Below are 19899 nucleotides of genomic sequence, written 5' to 3'. Positions count from 1 at the left end.
TGGATGAAACTGTCTGCTAAATTAATTCATGTAAATGTTATATGGGCAACTACTGAGGCAGTGACCAAAGGTGTTGTTCAGAGCTCCACTTGAGGAAGACTTGGGTCAGATATGTATAATCTTGAACCTAATCACTTCAATGGATTAGGTTCTAATTATGTAGTAACCAGCTCATCAACTCCAAAACGATGAGATGATGTTGCAAGTTGTGAACACCCACAGACCTGAATGTAACTGTGTATAAGTGAAAGGTGCACTAATATGTTTGACTAATGTCACAATATTGACAGATATTATTATATCTTATTATATAGAACTTTATACTTTATAATTTACACTACAGCACCCAGAGAGAGAGAGAGAGAGAGAGAGCGTACACCAGTGAGTCTCATTATGTTGAGTACCGTTTCAACCTTTATTTTGACAGTCAACATACAAACTAATGCTCATCCACATGAACTTCATAAAATATGGAGATCTGCTTGCGCTGCTGAAAAGAAAAGCAAACTATATTCTCAAACACTGCCAAAGGCCTCCTTGCACACGTCACACAGGTACTGTACCATCTATGTTTTTTTTCCGGATGCCGTACGTACAGTATCGTCAGCTTTTCTATAAATCCATAACATTAATCACAAAAAAATCAATGGCTCATTGCTTACATTTATTGGCAATAGATATTGGAAATTTGGATGTGATGCTTTTAGACTAACAACTAGAACCCTGTGCTACAAACAGACCTGTACCTTCCAAAAAAAAAAAAACAGTTCCAGTCGTCACCTCTGTCACCCACCTGCCCTGACCATCCTAGTGACCTTGAAGATACCTGGTGGTTTTGTCTTATCTGCTGTTTGTCTTCCGAGAGAGAACCAGTCCACCTGAACAGCATTGCTCTGCTTCGCACACCTCAAACGTCTATACACAGTTACTTACATACACACAGTTTTAAAAAATATAAACAGACATACCGACTTGCATCCCTGCGGAGTCCCGTCTTCTGTTCACAGCTTTGGGGAAGCCTTCAATTGTGTGGGAATATTGGAACTGTTACTTCTCAATTCAAATCCCTCCTTTTCTTTACAAAAACAAGTCTACTAAATAAAACAAGTAATATAAAAAGAATGACATACATTAGACCCGCAGGAATAGGAAAAATTGGGGGAGATTGAAAGAGATCCACCCTCTCTAGTGTATGCTATTCTCAACCGTTACATCTCAAGTCATGGTACAACATGCAAAGAGGAGTATGCAATATTGGAGCGTTTGCGTTGCTGTTACTGCTTTTTTTTATGGTGATGTTTTATAGCTGTTACTTCCATTTCAAATGTATGTTAAAGCACCAATGTCTAAGATTTAGTTGTAAAACTTAATCCAGGGACATGTTTTGTTTTTTTTCAATACACCCGGGACCCCTTTGCTATAACTTAAGCCCCACCTCTATCCAGCTGAGAGGCAAACTAACTTCACTCTCATTCGCTGAACTGTCAATCGCGTGATGGATTTGACAGTCGCAGGAAATAATACTGCCTTCATTGTAGACTTGATAACTTAAACAGCCCTCTAGTAGCCTCAGGGAGATGCGACAACACGACTGATTAGGTTACAGTGTAAAACAGCCGCTTCACGCCAGCTGCGGATCCTTGTGCCTTTAGTAGGTAATACTACCCCATGGACAGTCATGGTCAATAAACACTGCTGACGAAATTGATCAATCAGTTATACAAACAGCACCAATAGTCTTTTCAAAAGCGAATCCTGTGTGTGGTGGTATTTTGGTGGCTGTGATTCATAGCATCTTCAAGAAGTTTATGATTTGATTCGAATTGAGTGGGTTTGTTTTCTCAGTGTTCAGATGAAGGGGTCTGAGAACAAGAGAAACAAGCTACTTTAGAAGGAGACACGGCGTCCCTTCTGAAAAAAAGTTGAAGGTGGTTGGTCCACTACAAAAATGTTATATTTCTGAATGGTTCCTACCAATCCAACGGTTTTAAGTAAAGCTGTTCCAAACAGACTCATGCATTAACACCATGACACAGCAGGCGTTGAAGATCTTAACTGGTTTAAAATTGTTTTGAATTCTGTTCTAAACAATTTGTCATATCAATTTACATTTTCTCTGTCAACTGTCCCTTTATACCAGTGCACCAAAAAATCACATGGGAAGTATTATCTTATCTATTTTGTCTTGATTTACTTAATTTTGAGGACATTTGAGTTCACTATGAAGGCCTTTTCGGTTTGAACTGCATGTTTGATTGCTGATTGTTCCTCAGATAGTGGTGTTCCCTTGCACCATTATTATGTCTGACCCAATGGAAAGGGGAAGTACTCCAGATGTTTATCTCCAAATGCCAGTGGTATCAGTGGTTCGCTTGTTTGTATTTCTATTGTTTTGATGACAATCATCCCCTGAATAATCTTCCCTAAAAAAAATGTTTTGTTTTGTTTAATACCACATGATCAGTTTCCTCAAATAATTTCTTAAACGGAACACCTATCGTTTCTATGGCCAAGAGGAAGTACATAAAATTCGGATTATATTTATTTAAGGCAAATAGTGGTAACATTAAAAGGAAGGTCCTTTTTTTGATTCCCTGCTATAAACCAACAGGAAATGCACAGTCACTCCAAAAAGCACAGCATTATTTTTTTCTCAATCAAAAACAGCGGCGCGACGCTGCCATAATCAAAAGCTAACTTTTAAAAAATACTTTCCCCCTGCGACTAGAAACAATTCTCAAACCACGATAGTGCAATAATTGTTATGCGAAGATGACTGCAAAGAGTGACACACACTGCGATCAACACTCCAGATTCTCTCTGCATGAGGTTCGTGTCAGACAACAATACATAGCCATCCGCACTGATGCCATAAAGTACACACCTGAAGTTGCACTACAACGAGATATCTTTGAACAAGAGTTCCCTGCTTTCTCTCTTTCTCTCTACTAAACCACTTACTAAACCAACCTCTTTCTGCCTGTGCAAGACGGGTGAGAACACACCAGTCTTATTTTACCTCTTTTTTTCCCACCTTCTCCCTTTAAAAAAAAACACTGATCCACATTCAAGCACTCCTCTGGAGAGAGACCTCTTTTTTAACTTGTCCTTTGTAGGCTTGCTGATCTAGGATCAGCTGAAAAAAGGAAGGAAGTTTTAAAAGCTTTCTATACAGGCATTTCATTTCAGCAAACCATTTTCAAAATCCATTACCTCAGAAGAAAGAAAACAAACACAAAACACAAATCACTCGCCGCCACCACCACCACCTTCGTTGGGGATCTCTTCATTCGGATTTGTTCCTACTGCTCAATAGAAAACCTGAGATTGTAATTTTCAATGAACTACACATTAAAATATAAGAATAAAGAAGAGGAGAAAAAGAAAAGAAAACAATATGAAAAAAAAAAAAAAAACGAAACCCCTTGATTTGGATTGGTGAGGTACTGGATCATTGCTACTTCGGCACCCCTGGGAGAGAATCAGGAAACAAACATTTTTAAAAAAGAGTGAAAGAAAAACCAAAACATGTCTAGTTTCAACTTCATTCATTCATGCTTCGATTCAGGCTCCAAGATTGAGTAAGAGTGTCTGACAAAAAATGTGGGGTTGAATAAACTATCCAGAAATTGAAGAACGAAAGATATGAGCAACACTCATCCACAGACAAACATCAGGCTCAGTCCTCAGTTAAAACAAACAACTATGGAAAAAAAGAAAAGAAATCTAAAACACATTTGTATGAATCCTCTTTTCGACATTCTGTGATGTGCAGCTCTTTTTAGGTGCAAGTTCTTATGTAGATTATTAAAAGGCCATTACAAAAACCAGTCAGTTTTTTTTTTTAAAAAGAGAAAAAAATAAATCTCTCCACTATGCAAAATTATTTAGCCACTTCACTTGAAAATACCAACTCGAGAAAACGGCTCACGAAACGCAAATAGCGCCAGATCATGCGACACCAGTTTCTTCCCTTTCAGAGGCCTCGTTTGTGGGACCAGTTTGTGCGGCTAAATGCACAACCCAACGACCACAATGCTCCACCCCAAACCCAACCCAACCCCGACTCTAGCCCAGCCGACCGAAGCAGCGAGCCTCGTCTCAGGACACCTCGATGATCTCCATGCTCCCGGAGAAGCTGGACTGGCTGCCGACTTTGACGAGCTCCTCGCGTGAGCGGCTCTCGGACATGCCGTCGCCGAACTCCATCTGGCAGGAGCGGCGTTTGAGCTGCTTCTCGAAAGTGCTCTCCTCGTGCCACGAGCGACGCGAGTCGCCCCGGTCGCCGCTCCGCTGACGTCCGCGCCTCCGCACTGACTCCAGACCGGGCCCCACGCCCCCGCCGCAACCGTACGCAGCTGCGCTGAAGATGGCCGACGTGGAGTAGAAGCGCGCCGCAGACTCATGGGAGAGGTACCAGCCGCCCGCCAGCGAGGACGAGGACACGGCCACGGGGCCCAGGAGGATGTCCGAGTGCCAGCCCTTGAGGGTGGCGCTGTGCCCGTGGCTGCCGTGCCCGGCCGACACCTTGGCCAGGTGCTGCTGGCTCCGCGACAGGCCGTACAGGAAGCTGGCGGCACTGGCACTAGCATTGGCACTGGGGCTTGCCTCCATGCTGCCGCTACGCTGCAAAGGCTGCTGGGAGCTCGATGCAGAGGCAAGAGGGGGTTTGGGCTGTTTAGGGGCAGCTTTGCTGCTGCTGCTGCTGCTGCTGATGGTGCAGCTGATGGAGCTGATGGAGCTGATGTTTGTGGCCGGTGCTGCGGGCACGTCGGCCTGCTCTTTGTCCGGACTCTGCTCTGGCGTGGACTGCTCCGACACCTCCTCCACCGGGGAGAACTGGCAGGGCTTGCTGGCCGGCTCCTTGAAGCCCGACGGCTTGTAGTAGCCCTCGGGGCCGTCCCCACCGCTGCTGCCGCCGTGCACTGAGAACCCTCGAAGGCTGCCAGAGCCTCCACCCACACCACCGCCTCCACCACCACCGACACCACCAACGCCGCCACCACCAGCAGCAGAGCTGGTCTCCCCGTACGACTTGATGTCCAGGGAGAAGGATCGCTTGAGCCGGGCACTCTCCTCCACGCCGTCGGCCAGCTGCAGGCTGCACAGCGCCTGGGCCAGGAGATGCTGCTCCTCGGGGACGCCGGCCAGCACACACGGCAGCATCAGGGGCGCCTCCGCTGGGCTGTCGCCGTCCACTGCGGCGCCGGACACACCGACATCTGTAGCGGCGGCGGGACAGGGGGGGACACGGTCCTCACTGAGCTCCTCAGCAGCCTCGGACGCAGCGTCCTCCTCGGAGGGGACGAAGACGGATGTGGAGCTGGAGGCAGTGGGCTTGACCACGCTGTCCGTGGGACTCTTAATCTTCTTCTCAAAGTCCAGCAGTTGACCCAGGAAGTTGAAGTTGGGCGAGATGGTGGGCCTCTTCTCCTTCACAAACCTGAAAGGAGAAGTGTACAAGAATGACTGCCTGTGTGAATGTCTGTGTCTGCAACTATGGGTGTAGACTAGCAAGTAACATGTAACTAGCAAGTATGCATGGGAGTGTGTGTGTGTTAACAACTAGCATGCACGTGTGTTTGTGTATAGTGTCTGAGTCTGAGTGTGTGAGTGTTTGCAGGTCTGCTTGTAACCAGTGTGGAAGTGTGAGTGTGTATTAATAATAATAATAATAATAATAATAATAATAAGCTTTATTTGTATAGCACCTTTCATACACAGAATGCAGCTCAAAGTGCTTTACATTTGGAGCATGTAACACAATAATAGTCAGTCAGTCATTATCAATCACTTTCACTTTTAGCAACTAGTCATTGTGTATGTGTGTGTTAGCAGCTAGTGTGCATGGGTGTAAGTTTGTGTATAGTTTATGAGTCTGTTGGCATGTCTGTTTGCCACCAATGTGGATTTGTGAGTGTGCGTTAGCAACTAGTCAATGTGAATGTGAGTGTGTTCCTGTGTGTGTGTGTGTGTGTGTGTGAATGACTAGCGATTAGCAGCAGCTGCGGCATCTCTCTCTCTCATTTGCAGGGCTCAGGAGCAGGGCCGTAATTGCGGGTGACACAGAGGCCATTTAATTAGGGGGTCACTGGAACTGAGCGGTTCATTAGGACACAAGAGAGAGTTGGACTTCCCATCGCACTGCTAAGCCTCGGGCCAAACAGCCAAACCCCTTCACTCCCCACAACTACAAAAGAGCTGAAATCTCCACCAATGTGTACGCATTTGCCATTAGACACGTGCCTTATATGTGTTGTTGGTGGTGTTTTTTTTTATTTTTGCTTTTGTTTTTGTTTTGTTTGGCTGACCTGTAAGCCTCGTCCAGAGACATGTCCATCCTCTTCATGATGTAAGCGATGGCGATGGTCGCCGAGCGAGAGATTCCAGCCAGGCAGTGGACCAGAACTCTGGCATTGCAGGCCTTCGCTTTCTCTGATGACGAGAGAAAAAAAAGTTACCAAAAAAAAAATCTACAACCTAAGGCGACTGTTCCCCTTTTCTAATTTAATGAGGCTTACGTGATAAAACACAGTGGTAAGAAAAATTCCCCTCGGCTATGTGGACCGTAAAGAGTTTTTGCAGTGCTCTGAGGCTCTTTATTTGCGGTTGTCGTCGCTAAGGAGGAAGTCCATTTCTGAGAAATAAGCCACTGTTTGAGAGCCTTGATGGCAGCAACCCTGGACAAACCCATGAACTCCAAATGCCTGAGGCCATTAATCTGAGACTGTTGATGTCACATGTAACCCCTAAATTCAATTGATTTAAATTATATTATTAATATAATAATAATTCATTATTGTCTCTAAGTGTCTCTTTACAAAAGGAAGAGAAAATCTCCCTTTTAACAGGATGAAACCTTGATCAGAACCATCCACATGAGGTCGGCCTTGGAAATAGGATAGAGACAGGATGTGGATGACAAGGTCATCTAGATATGCTACAAGGTTATCTGTCTAGCCCCTCATTGGTTAGTGAGCTCACTGCTGAGCTCCCGATAGGTTGCCAGGCTCACCAATGAACTCCACCGACTTATCCAACCAGGGGAGAATCTTCTCGCAAAAGCTGTCGTTGACAGGCACACGCAGGAAATGGGACTCCGGGATGAAGTCTGGTTTGGGGCAGGTGTTGCTGGCGTTGAGAACGTATGCGATGTCATTCTGCTGCATCAGTTCCTGTCGGACCAGAGATCTAAAGTGTAAGAGACTGACCACCACAGTTCAGGCTCTGACTCTGGGACGTATGGGAGCGTTATCATCGCTGATATGCTGTGGTTTGATTAAAGGTGGTTAGGGGGAAAAACAAGACACTGCTAACAACAGGATGAGTCATGAATAGGATACTGAGGGACGAGGTCTATAACACACATCAAGGTTACTGGCTTACTTCAGAAGTAACCACTGATCTTAGAAGAACACGTCACTTCTGAAACAGATGCTCAGTGCAGTGTTTTTTTTGTAGAAATCTGCGGTTACTCCCGAAGTTTACCTGGGTAACCTGGGTAACCCGGTAACGTCGCTTCATAGTCCACCCCTCTGGACAGGTGTGCTCTCTCTCTCTCACCTTGTTGAGGACGTCCCGCTGGCAGCCCAGGTAGAGGTGGGGGAGGATGCGGGTGGGCCCCACGTTCATCACGGGCAGACATGGCTGAGAAATGCAGGACGGTACCAGGGCAGACTTCCCCTCACACAGCCCCGGGAACAGGTGGGAGAACTCCAGAAAACCGCCTGAGTGAGGACACACACACGCGCACGCACACATGGACACACACACACCCACGCACACACACAAACACCACACAGAAATAAACTCATATTAGTTAATTGACAGCTACCAAGTCTTTTAAAAATGATCTCCAAAAAGATCATATTAGTCAAGCTGTAAAGCTCATGAAAAAGACATGGAAATGAACAGAGAGATGAAGGGGGGTTTTCTGAGATAACCTGGGAAGCCTGTGTTCTTCTCTGTCCTGGTGCACCGTAGTGAGCAATCACCTTTTCATTGTAGACTAAACACATCCCTGCTCAACTGTTAACAACCATCTCTATTCTCAAACAACATGACAGGCCTTCTACGTCTTCTGGTTACAAATTGTTATTCTTCAAGCAGAACTAGTGCTCACTGTCTCTTTCCGCTGTGTGTGTGTGTGTGTGTGTGTGTGTGTGTGTGTGTGTATCTGTCTGCCTGTCTGTCTGGGGATTGTCTACACTTCCCTGGCCCTCATCCCAGTGGTTAAGATCATTAATGTTTCGACATGTCCGATGATGCTCCAGACTCTTTGCACTAATCCCCCAGTTGAGGGTTTGGAGTTTCCTGGAGAAACCTCAGCAAACTGACATGCGTGCATCGGCCAGTGACGGGTCTACCTCTGCATTTACATTACACTTATTCATTTAGCAGACGCAAAGAAACTTATATTTGTCAACTGTTTTACAAGGGTCATTAATTGCCATTAGGGTCATCTGTGTGGCTTTGGAAAGCGGTATTTAAGGAGCCCTTAACTGCTGGGGAAGGTCCCCCTGTTTCATATCACATCAAATTGTGTTGCTTATTAAACCACACCAAAAGTGGACTTTTAAGAAAAGTTTCTGCCTGTGTTGTACGTTTTCATTAATTGGTTCATTCATTTTCAAAACACTATGTGTCTGTATTTTATGTCTACCAGGGACCAAATGTACTATGAGACATAATTAGCGAAGTCATTTCAGAAGAAGCAGCTGTTTTATGTAAGCCTGTTCACAATCTCCTAATGGGATCCCCTTTTGCACAATGTCAGTTTGTTGAAAAACGACATACTGTAGCACTTTGTCCTAAGGTGGAATATCATCAATAACATTTGGTCATGTGTTTTTTTTTTTTTTTGTTCTGGATGGGTCTTACACAACCCCCAGTAGTACTAATGGTCACATGGCTCTTATGACATTTCTTGTTGCTAATGGAAACCATAGCAGCAAGGCCCCGGACAATGAACAGCACATGGTAGTACGTAGTAGAATGACATGGCCAGGCCTATCTATACACCACTATCATCTCAGAGACCTTCAGTGACAGAGCAATGGTTGACCTCAAAAGACACCTTACACTGAACACATACATCTTAATAATATAATATTATTATACTACTATATAGTATGATACCTGGAAAAGCATATGAACAGCAAGCTAGGCCACATGCATATTGAATATACACAATACACAATATATTTTATATATAGAATATATTTTATATTTTGGGAGTTACTACTACTCCATGGAATTTCACGAAATTGCCGTGACAAATACAACACTGTGATTGCAATGAAATAAGTCCTGGTTTTGCATATCACAGAGCAAAGCACAATGACAGTGCAGATTCAAAGGGGAACTTGCATACAGAAGTGAGGTGGATGAGAGAACTGCTGAATCTCACCTATGACCTATGAGTTACTTCTGCTTTGTCCACTACGAGTCCTGTGACCGAGACTCCAAAAGTGTGTGTGTGTGTGTGTGTCACACATGTTTATGGGTGTTTATATGAAGATGAGTCATTTGTCTTCATGTTTTTGTGTGTGTGTGTGTGTGTGTGTGTGTGTGTGTGTGTGAGTGTTTCATATCTGCAATCAATACCAGATCATTTCCTCCTCTGAAGCCTGTGCTGGACACCCCGCACTTCTCCCTCCATTATTTGGACTCTGTATTGTTTGACCCTGGTCAGTTGCGGGCCGCCCGGCCACAGCAGCAGAAACTATACACTTCTCCTCTGACAAAAAAACCTTATGTAATGGTGACGTAATGGCAGACTGACCCCGTACTAAAATCACACTGTCCAGAGAGTAATGTGTCTGCAGGAATTCTGGAGCCATGTTGACCTGTGTGTTTGTGTGTGTACGTGTCTGTGTGTGCGTGTGTGTTCGTGTGTGTGTGTGTGTGTGTGTGTGTGAGTGTGTGTGTATGTAAGGACATGTGTCTCTTTCCTCTGTTCAAGACCTAATTCACAGGGCTAAGCCTCTCTCTGCAAAAATCAGAGCAAATTCTTTGCACACAACATAAGCAGTTTTAAAGAACCCATGACACAAGTCTTTAAATACCTCACTCACCCTCGCAGTGATCTCACTCTGGACCCAGTGATAAACACATTTGTTGCTAGGTAACCAAAGTTTACTCGAGGTTACAGAACTTTCTTCAGTGTGCAATTATGGGCGCCAGTCGTTTTCAAACAAAATTACATTTTTTCCTACATTTTATATTCTGTTTTATATTTTCATTTACAATTTTGGCTTTGATTACATACAACTAATTGGCAGTTTGTTTTCAAATATAAAATGCTGTGCAGATCGGCTAATGCTCATTTAAAAATGCCTCTGTCAGACTTACTAACAGGAAGACTTTCTGCTGAATGGCAGAAAGCTATGAATTATGAATTATGATATGAATATCCAGCTTACATTACACAAGAGGCCATAACATCCACACTACACAAACAAGAGATGCATGATCTGCTTTTTTGACCCAGCAATTACACTGTTTTTCTCCAAGCACGCTGAGTGCCCATTGTGTATGATAATGTACTACATCAATACATTTGAACTTAAACAATTTGTTCAGATTTCCCTCGCACTGCACGTAGCCCTGATGTATAAATGAAATTAAGACAAAACAATTGGCAAGCAGGGATGATGATTACAGATCCCAGAAGAGACTCCGAGACCCCTTTCTCAGACTGTCTATTTTCATCTACAGCTATCAAAACATGCTGCCAGCCAGCAGCACTGATCCAGAGAACACTGCACAGAGCAGCTTGAACATTCACAGACATTTTGAGAGTTTACTAATGCACTTTCACTTTCAGCCCCTGATCTGGATTGACCCGAATTAGGTTTACTAGTTTCTCAAATTCCAGTAACATTTCTCAATTTTTCATCACTTGATCGTGATAACGACAAAATAACAACAGCGGTCAGATGACTCAAGACTCTCGCCCCTATAATTGCTCAGTAAAGAAAGTGAGGAGAAACTCCTGCCTCCTGATCCATATCTGAGCCATCATGTAGAAGGACCGAGATATGGTGACCCTCTACCCTTGTAAGAAAACAGGAAGTAAATCGGACCAGTACTTTTTTAGTTCTGGAAGTGGACGGGCGCATGTAGACAGACAGAAGGATCCGATTCCAATACCTATCCGGGGTAGGGGTGAAAAGAAATGACTGTACAGAGGGAAAAGCAGGAAGGAAGGGGGGGACGAAAACAGGAAGTTTGGTGTTTACAGAGGTGGGTGTGGCTAACCTGAGAGGAGATGGACAGATGGGAAACTCTTCTCCAGCTTGGCCAATAGGACACTGAGGAAGGCCTCCGATGACAAAGAGGTGGGATCAGAGGAGCTCTGGTCATATACAACCACTTCCTGTCCACCTTGCAGCTCCAACTGTGAAACAAACACACACACACACACACACACACATAAACACAATGGACACGAGCACAGTTAGAAACATAGTATACACTATACCAGTGTCAGTCAGGCTAAGCTATCCAGCTGGAAACTAAGGTACTTGTTAATAAAACCCCTACTATACACTCATGGCCAACAGTTAGTTGATAGAGTCACAGTGTGTGATGGCTATTGAACTGCAGGTTAGAATACATTTGTTCCCACACTGCTCCTTTTCTGATCAGGAGGGCCTAACACGCAATGCTTCTAAACAGAGCATGTAGGCCTAACTGAGGAGCTTTCACATTCCTTCTTACTGAATATGCACACTAATTTATAGCATGAACTTTAATGTATTCATACTTTCAATAATGCAGTCTTAACTCAGACAGTATAATTAAAATAATACAGGGAGGTTTAAATCGAGCATACAAAACACACACTTATGTGAACTAAAATCAAACACACACAAACACACGCACATACAGTACATATGCACATACTCTCTCTCTCTCTCTCTCTCTCTTCTCCTTGTTTTCACTCACTCTCTCTATGGCTCTCTCCCTCTTAGACTAGAATATCACATATCACAGGAGGCACAGTCTGACCTAGTTCTATGTTTGATTAAGCCCGTAGGTAGCAACTCAACTCCTATAATGTGGAATCATGGCCATATAACATATCCTTGCCACCTGCCAGCATCCCAAAGTCTCCCCCTTTCCCCCTCTCTCTCTCTCTCTCTCTCTCTCTCTCTCTCCCAAACACACACACACACACAGAGTGATAGAGACATGCTCTAAATAACTCTCGTCTCTGCACACCCAGTAAACACGCACAGATTAGAAGGATCATTTCCTCCTCAAATGTCGTGGATGGGTTTATGGGCCTGTTGAGCAGCTGTTGAGATGGGCGAGGCAGATATTAGTGCTGGGGCGAGCTCTTATCTTCAGGCACAAATCTCCAGCGCACGTCAGTGTGAGTCACTCCTGGCTCACACTATTGGGGCCTCCTTTGTGTCTCACCTGACCATACAGTACTGTACAGCTCTCTCTCTCTCTCTCTCTCTCTCTCTCTCTCTCTCTCTCTCTCTCTCTCTCTCTCTCTCATATATATATATATATATATATAACTAGGCCTCAGGGGGGTGAGTGTGTATGCTATGGCCAGGGTGATTGTATGCATTGTAGGCGCTGAATATCCATTCAAAGAGTCTAGAAGAACTACTTGAGTTAATGTAAGATTTGTCAAATCTGCACTTGTTTTCTACAGGTTGTACACATGCACTTTGTGTGCAGGTGTGTTTTGGGATGGTATACGTACGTCAGTCAAACACCTGCACACACCTGGTGATAAAGGTTTGCGTCTCCCTTGAATTGTTCCCTGTTTTCTCAACCCTCTGTGATCATCACTTACAGACTTCCACTCTGTGATCTCCACGACGACCCCTAGTCTTATATGGTCATAAAAACGTATAACATCAAAAAAATACATCAATTGGGCTATATCACTGCCGGCCACTTGAAACTGTAATTAGAACTCTCACTAGCCAGAGAAAAGATGGTGGTTTTGAGTCCTCCAGCACTGAACAAAGGTTAGGAGTGTTTCTACAAGACCGTTTAGAATCAAACACAGGGGGGGGGCATACGTGCTGTGAGTCACTGTAGGTTCTTTTGGTTTCACACTGATTCCTCTGTTGTAAGAGAGTCCATGTGATTCCAGCAGCGTCCACTCAACGTCCACGGAGGCCTCAGGCCCTTCATGTGTGCCCTCAGCCTGACACGCCTGACCCAGCCTTCCTCCCCTGAGACCGTAGTGGACATAAGTGTCTTTTCACTTTAACAAGCTATCCTTTTGACTTTGTGTCTGTTAATCCATAAAATCAATCAACAAAGCAATTCCTCAGCTCAATCACAGCTACTCCCCTTCACTTGACCACCTCAAGCTAATACACACACACACACACACACACACACACACACACACACACACACACACACACACACACACACACACACACACACTCTCTCTCTCTCATACACACTTCCCTCTCGAGCCCCTCTCCTTATCTTTTCCCACACATTCCAGCAGGACACTGTAGCCCTCAGAATGATGTCATCCAGATTGTGCAATCCCTCTCTCACTTTCTCTCACTCCTTCTCCCTCTGTCTCTCTCTCTCTCTCTGGCTTTTTTTCTGTTTCAGTCGCACAATCGCAGATCATGCAAACCCTAATCATATACATGTGATGTTACATTTGTATATCAATGTATCTGCATACATTGTGCATATCTGGTGGGGGCATTGGTTGGTCCTCTAGCTTCCACTTAGTATTTGAGAAATACTGAAAGAGGTATGAGAAAGATGGACAGACATACATAAAGAGAGATAGGGAATAGAATGAGAGAAAGCCATACAGTGAAAGGGAGAAATATCCAATGAGTTGTAGTAAGAGAAAAGGAAAGAGAGATATGGCCATGTAGCATTTTTAAAAGGAGAGAGAGAGAGAGAGAGAGAGAGGGTGCATCTCTGCCAAAAACAGAAGACCCTTCTCAGAGCAGTTTACAGGGTGACAGAAAGAGAGAGAGAGAGAGAGTACTCTCTCCAACTTATAGTCCCTCATGGGACGATGTCTTGTGGTTTGGCACTCCCTCCGATTTTGACACATAGAAGGAAGCAATCCGTTCCCTCCCTGGTTCCTTTACAGCATTAATTATAGCCCAGACTAATAGGAAAATGTTGCCGAAACATTGTAAAAAGCAGACAGACATCCTTAAAAACTGTTTTTTACTGCTGTTGCCAAAAGCCACAACGAAAGAGGCCAAATTTTGACACTTTGTAATAAAACCCCCCAACAACAACTGAGAAAGTGAAAAGTACAAAAAGTAAAAAAAAAAAAATAATAACACAACAGCAGAATGAGAGACAGAGAGAAAGAAACATCAAGGAGATTCAGATGTCAGGGTTGAGCCAAAGAGCTCAAGGTTGAAGGGGGGAGGCCGAGAGAAGAGATATTATTGAGGTGAGATCATGATGTCAAACAATCAAGCGTGCACACGGCAACCAGTTGCCATGGCTACACAGAAAGTCATCTCTCCTGCCCCCTCCTCCCTCTTGGAGAGGTCAAGGGGGTTCTGACACTCTCTCTTTCACTCACTTACTCTATCCCCCTCTCTCAATTTTACTTTCTCCTTCTCTGTCATTTAGACTCTTTCCTTAAATCACTCATGTACTTCTTTTCTTACCCACTCATTCACTTACTCACTCTCTAAGTCTCACTTACTCATCCTCTCTCTCTCTCTCTCTCTCTCTCTCTCTATCCATTACTCAAACTCTCACTCACTCAGCCATGTTCTCTCTTTGCCCAGTCATTCATTCATTCGGACATTTCGTTGTCTCTGTACTTGTACTCTGCACAATGACAATAAAGTTCACCTACTCTTTGACTCTCACACTATTTCTCACACGCACACACAATCTCTCTGCTTTACACCCAGTGTCTTCAATTAGTTTGTCACTGAAGGACACACTTTCACTATTTCTCCTTCACTCACTCAGCTTCTCTCTGTTCTTCTTCTCCCACTCTCTCACTTACTCACTCACTCACTCACCTACTCTCTCATTTTCACACTCTTTTGCAAATGCACACAGTCAGACACACTCCCTCATTCACATGCTCTACACTTACACTCACCTTCACTCACACACTCCCTCTATCTCTCCTTTCACTCGCTCCCTCCATTCTCCATCTTTCCTCCACACACTTACTCAATCACTTATTCACTCTCTCTCTCTCTCTCTCTCTCTCTCTCACACACACACACACACACACACACACACACACATCCTCTCTCTCACACACACACACACACACACACACACACACACGCACACACACACACACACACACACACACACACATCCTCTCTCTCACACACACACACACACACACACACACACACACACACATCCTCTCTCTCACACACACACACACACACACACACACACACACTCTACACCATACATCACCATTGCATTCACCTGCACTAGTGCCTAGAGGTTGTGGTGGACTGACTATGGTTCCGCAGCGGTGATTGTATGCATGTGTCTCTCACCTTCTTCTTGGCGGAGTGCTGCAGCAGCTCGTTGATCTGGACCTTGTCCTGCTGCAGCCGGCGCTTCATCAGCTTGGAGCAGTTGACGTTGACCGCCTCCAGGATGTGCGAGGCGTTGTAGTCCACGAAGGGCCGGCTGTCGATCAGCAGCACGCGGTCCAGACCGCCCTCCAGCAGCGACACCAGGCCCTCCGCCCCGATGGACCGCACCGAAGCCCCGGAACTTGCACTGGGGCTCGGGACGGGGACGGGCTTGGGGTCTGGCTCAGCGCTGGGGCTGCGGCCGGCTCTGGCACCGACGACGCCACCGGCAGCCACGGGGCGCTCCGCCGACATGCTGCGGAGCCCACCACACACACTCCACACACACCACACACACTCCTCTCTCCTCTAGTCGCTGTCCTCTTCCACTCCTTCCTTCCTTCCCTGCGTCCTTCCTCCTCCTATCTGGGTCCACCTCCTCCTCGTCCTCCTCCTCCCACTGTTTGGCTGGGTGGAGGGGATGGTGGTGGTGTGTGGGGTGCAGGGGTTCGGGTTTGTTGGGGGGGGGGGGGTTCAGTGGGGGAGGGGAAGGGGGGGGGGGGTTTGGTCCAGTGCACTGAGGCGGTCTGGCAGGGCCCTCAGGAGATCAACGGGCCCATTGTGGCGCCGGGGGATGATGTCATCCTGGTGGCGCTTTGGCAAGCGCAGAGCCTCGGCCAAAAGAGAGGAGCAGCAGAGAAAGAGAGAGAGAGAGAGAGAGAGAGAGAGAGAGAGAGAGAAAGGAGAGGAAAAAGAGAAAGGTAAAAGAAATGGGGAGGGGGGGGGAAGCTAGGCTTTGTCGCTAGGCCTACTCATGGGCCCTTAAAGATGAAGAAAGAAAAAAAAAATGTAGAAAGCCCTACTACTGTCCTTCCCGGGCCAGCCACAGTGAGTGTGTTTGTGCTGTCTGTGTGTCTGTGTGTGTGCTTATGTTTGTGTGTGTGTGTGTGTAGCGGGAAGTGAGTGGGTGACTATGTATGGAGTAATGGGGTGTCCGTGCCAAACAGACCACTACGGCCCAATTCCAGCGGGCAGGACGTGTCTGGCTCTCTCAGTGTTTGGGGTGGGTGGGGGGTAGAGGGATATAGGGGATGGATTGGGTCTGATGGATGGGTGGGGGTGGTGGTCGTGGTGGAGGAGGGGGTTGGAGGTAGGAGGAGGTAGGGGGGCTCTTTTGGGGAGGGGCGCGTGGGGGGGGGGATCTCTTTCACACCATCGCACGGGTGGGACAAAAGAGGGCTTTTCTCCAGGGCCGAGGGGAGATTACGTCAGTTGCTCCCCGCATCCTCCTCGCGCTTAAGTGGTCTGCCTGCAGAGAGAGAGAGAGAGAGAGAGAGAGAGAGAGAGAGAAAGGGACACGGCACATTAGGGGGGCTGACCACACTCTGGGTCATCACACATACACACACACACACACACACACACACACACACACACACCACACCACACCACACCACACCACACCACACCACACCACACCACACACCCCAGGGTCTGTTATGGAAAATTAAACATTCTGACAAATAACAGGGTGGAGTTTCTGACTTTGACATCTCTGTTTTTTTTTTTTTTTGGGGTGCAGGCTAGAGGAGGTGAACTTTGTCCCGTTTGGCTTGATGTCATGTGCTCTGGTTGCTTCTGTGTAGCTCAGAAATAAATTCACACAAATATTTGGGCCTCCATGCTTCCCTTTTGAACTGAATGTTGAATGTGCTGCGCACCATAAACCAGAAACTGAGGAAAACACCACAAGTCATCGGGGAGGTCAAACAACCCTCTGGACACAAGAGTGGTTTTGTAGTGAAAGGATAGAGATTAGCCATGCCTGACTAAACACCATGCAACTCTTCCAAACCAAACCTCTGACTAAACTCGTCTCTCGTACTGTAGATCTACTGATACAGCAACTGGGACAGCAAATTGCTACCAACAGCAAGCTCATGGGCTCAAAGCAAAGGGATACAAAAACTGGTGAATATCTACTGTACACTGGGTCTCTGTAGATACAAATGACCAATGATATCCTTTAAATAATTTCTGTATTTCACTGTAAAGTGCTTTGGGTATGTAGAAATAGCAAATAGGGCTCTATAAATGTAATATGTTGTTTTAAACTTCAAGCACTGTCATTGTAAACTTTCAAAAACCACTATCACTATTCCTGGATGGTATAAACAGCAACACCAAACCAGGGCCAGAAGTCCTCATTCAGCAACCTCCAATCTCTACACTTGTGTCCAACCTTGCATAAAGTATGTATCAAATATCAATCTTTGCCTTCAAAACAACCCTCCAACACCTTGGCATTTCACCTCTTCCACCATGCATGTGTTTTCTTATCTTGTGTCACTTTCCTACACTAATGTATTACACACTGTGTGTGTGTGTGTGTGTGTGTGTGTGTGTGTGTGTGTGTGTGTGTGTGTTTGTCTAAGTGTGTGAGCCTCTGCAAGTCCAAACTGCAATACACTGGATGCACAAGATCTCCCCATAATCACTGTTTGCTGCTGGCGGTGGTGATGGTAATGGTGGTGGTGCCACTTGGCTGTATGGCATGCCATGCTGGAAATTCCCTGACTAGCTGCAGTTTTAAAAAAAAAGAAGAAAAAGAAACCCTTCACCCGTCCTCCCATCCTCCCTCCCTCCCTCCTCTCCTGAGTCAACCTGCCAGCCAGCGCAGCAGCCAACCAGGCCTGGGCTAAAATTTCCCCAAACGAGTTCCTCCTCAAGCAGGGGGCCACCCACCAAGGACAATAAAAGTAATTGTGTGGCAGGGCCTATCGATAGCACGGGCCAAGACTAACAATAAAAATACGAGAACACTGGTCTGGTGAGATTTATGAACTACCCCCCCCCCCCCCCCAAAGAAAACACACACACATGTACGCAATCTACACACACGCACGCACGCCTTTCACATATACATCCCCTCTTTACCTACTACCTATGGAGTCTCAATACTACATTGAGCATCAGTCATCCTAGCAGCCCTGCAAAAAAAAGATGAAAAAAAAAAAAAACGCACTCTCTCTGCTGCTACAGGAGGCCTTAGTGTTAAATGACATCCTTGGAGCTTTGCAGTTCCAGAGCCTCCACCTCCTCACCACCACCACCACCACCACCTCCTCCTTCGCCGCCTCCACCTCCGCCTGTCCTCCACAGAGACACACGGCTCTGGTTTCCGTTCTAAGCTGTGAAAGTGTGCGGGAGGCGGCCTTGTGCTGGGACGGGAGCCACCGCACACTCGAGCTTCTCTGAGGAACTCACCAACCCTGCCCCCCCCCCCCCCCACACACACACACACACTTCACACAGCACTGTATTGCTCCATGGTGGGTTGACCCCCCCCCCCCATTGGACCCACTGTCTGAGCTCCTCCACACACACCCCTCTTCAGACCTAGACCCCTCCTCTTAACACCACACACACACACACACACAAATCTTTAGGACTATGGGAACACATCCAACGCTAGCTCTGGCCCTCTCTCTTTCCATGCTATCATTTACAGAAAATATGACTGGGTCATCTACGCTTATTCTCAAGGACCCCCCAAACACACACAAACACACACACACACAGACACAGACACACACATACTGTACACACACACACTTCACACAGGCGCGAGCCACTCCAAGTCGAAAAGTAGCGGAGCGTACAGAGTGTGTTGTGCCGCCTCGTGTTTCAGCACCTCTAGCTTGAAGCGGCGAGGACAAAAGTTAATGATTAAAGGCCATTAAGACTCGCATCGGGTGTGTCCCAGGCCAGCAGCAGGCCAACAGGCAGGACTGTATGTCAATATTATAATGTAGGCCAATTACGCTTCCAGGCCAAAGACTAACCCCAGTGCACCATGGGAATACGTCATTGAGTCTGGCCCTAAGTGATTCTCAGACTTTTTATTGACTGTGCCAGGCCTGTTCAAAATGTAATCTGCTTTAAGGATTTCACGTGGTGGACTTTCGTAATGCAGTTTTCTTTGAGCACTCTGGAGCCGTACTTGATGCTTGCTGACACAGCGGTGGCGTCACGGCGCAGGGGGAAACTCTAGAACTTTCCCCACAAATCTACCAGGCTTTTGGGACTGAAAGTCTACCAGACGTTCTGGCCTCTCACGCCAACACTGACCAACACGAACAGCTGAGAGCAGAGCGGCCATGAGAAGGGGGCAGTCAAATTTCACGGTTCTCATTAAATACTACATCGAAAGCTTTTCACAGGGCCCCTGTCTCTTCCCCTATCTAAAGGTCAACTTTATATCCACCATTTAGTGTCTAAGGGTCAGCCATAACCTGACAAAAAGTCATTACCATTTCTGCTGTTAAAGCCCATATATTTGTTACTATAAAGCATTAAA

The 19899-nt window shown here is 46.0% G+C and overlaps 1 protein-coding gene across 1 annotated transcript; it reads right to left on the bottom strand.

Annotated features, from left to right (window-relative positions):
• Positions 1–386: 386 nt before the first annotated feature.
• Positions 387–15950, bottom strand: dusp16 (dual specificity phosphatase 16). The gene is made up of 6 exons (XM_042078858.1): positions 15519–15950; positions 11263–11401; positions 7564–7727; positions 7016–7175; positions 6312–6435; positions 387–5443 (listed from the first exon to the last, which is right to left on the bottom strand). Exons 1-6 carry the CDS (start codon positions 15852–15854, stop codon positions 4102–4104), a joined length of 2265 nt encoding a protein of 754 aa, XP_041934792.1. The 5' UTR covers positions 15855–15950; the 3' UTR covers positions 387–4101.
• Positions 15951–19899: the final 3949 nt, after the last annotated feature.

This window comes from Alosa sapidissima, chromosome 22 (assembly GCF_018492685.1).
Source record: "Alosa sapidissima isolate fAloSap1 chromosome 22, fAloSap1.pri, whole genome shotgun sequence".
Classification (NCBI taxonomy): domain Eukaryota; kingdom Metazoa; phylum Chordata; class Actinopteri; order Clupeiformes; family Clupeidae; genus Alosa; species Alosa sapidissima.
This window is presented reverse-complemented; position numbering and strand designations above follow the sequence as displayed.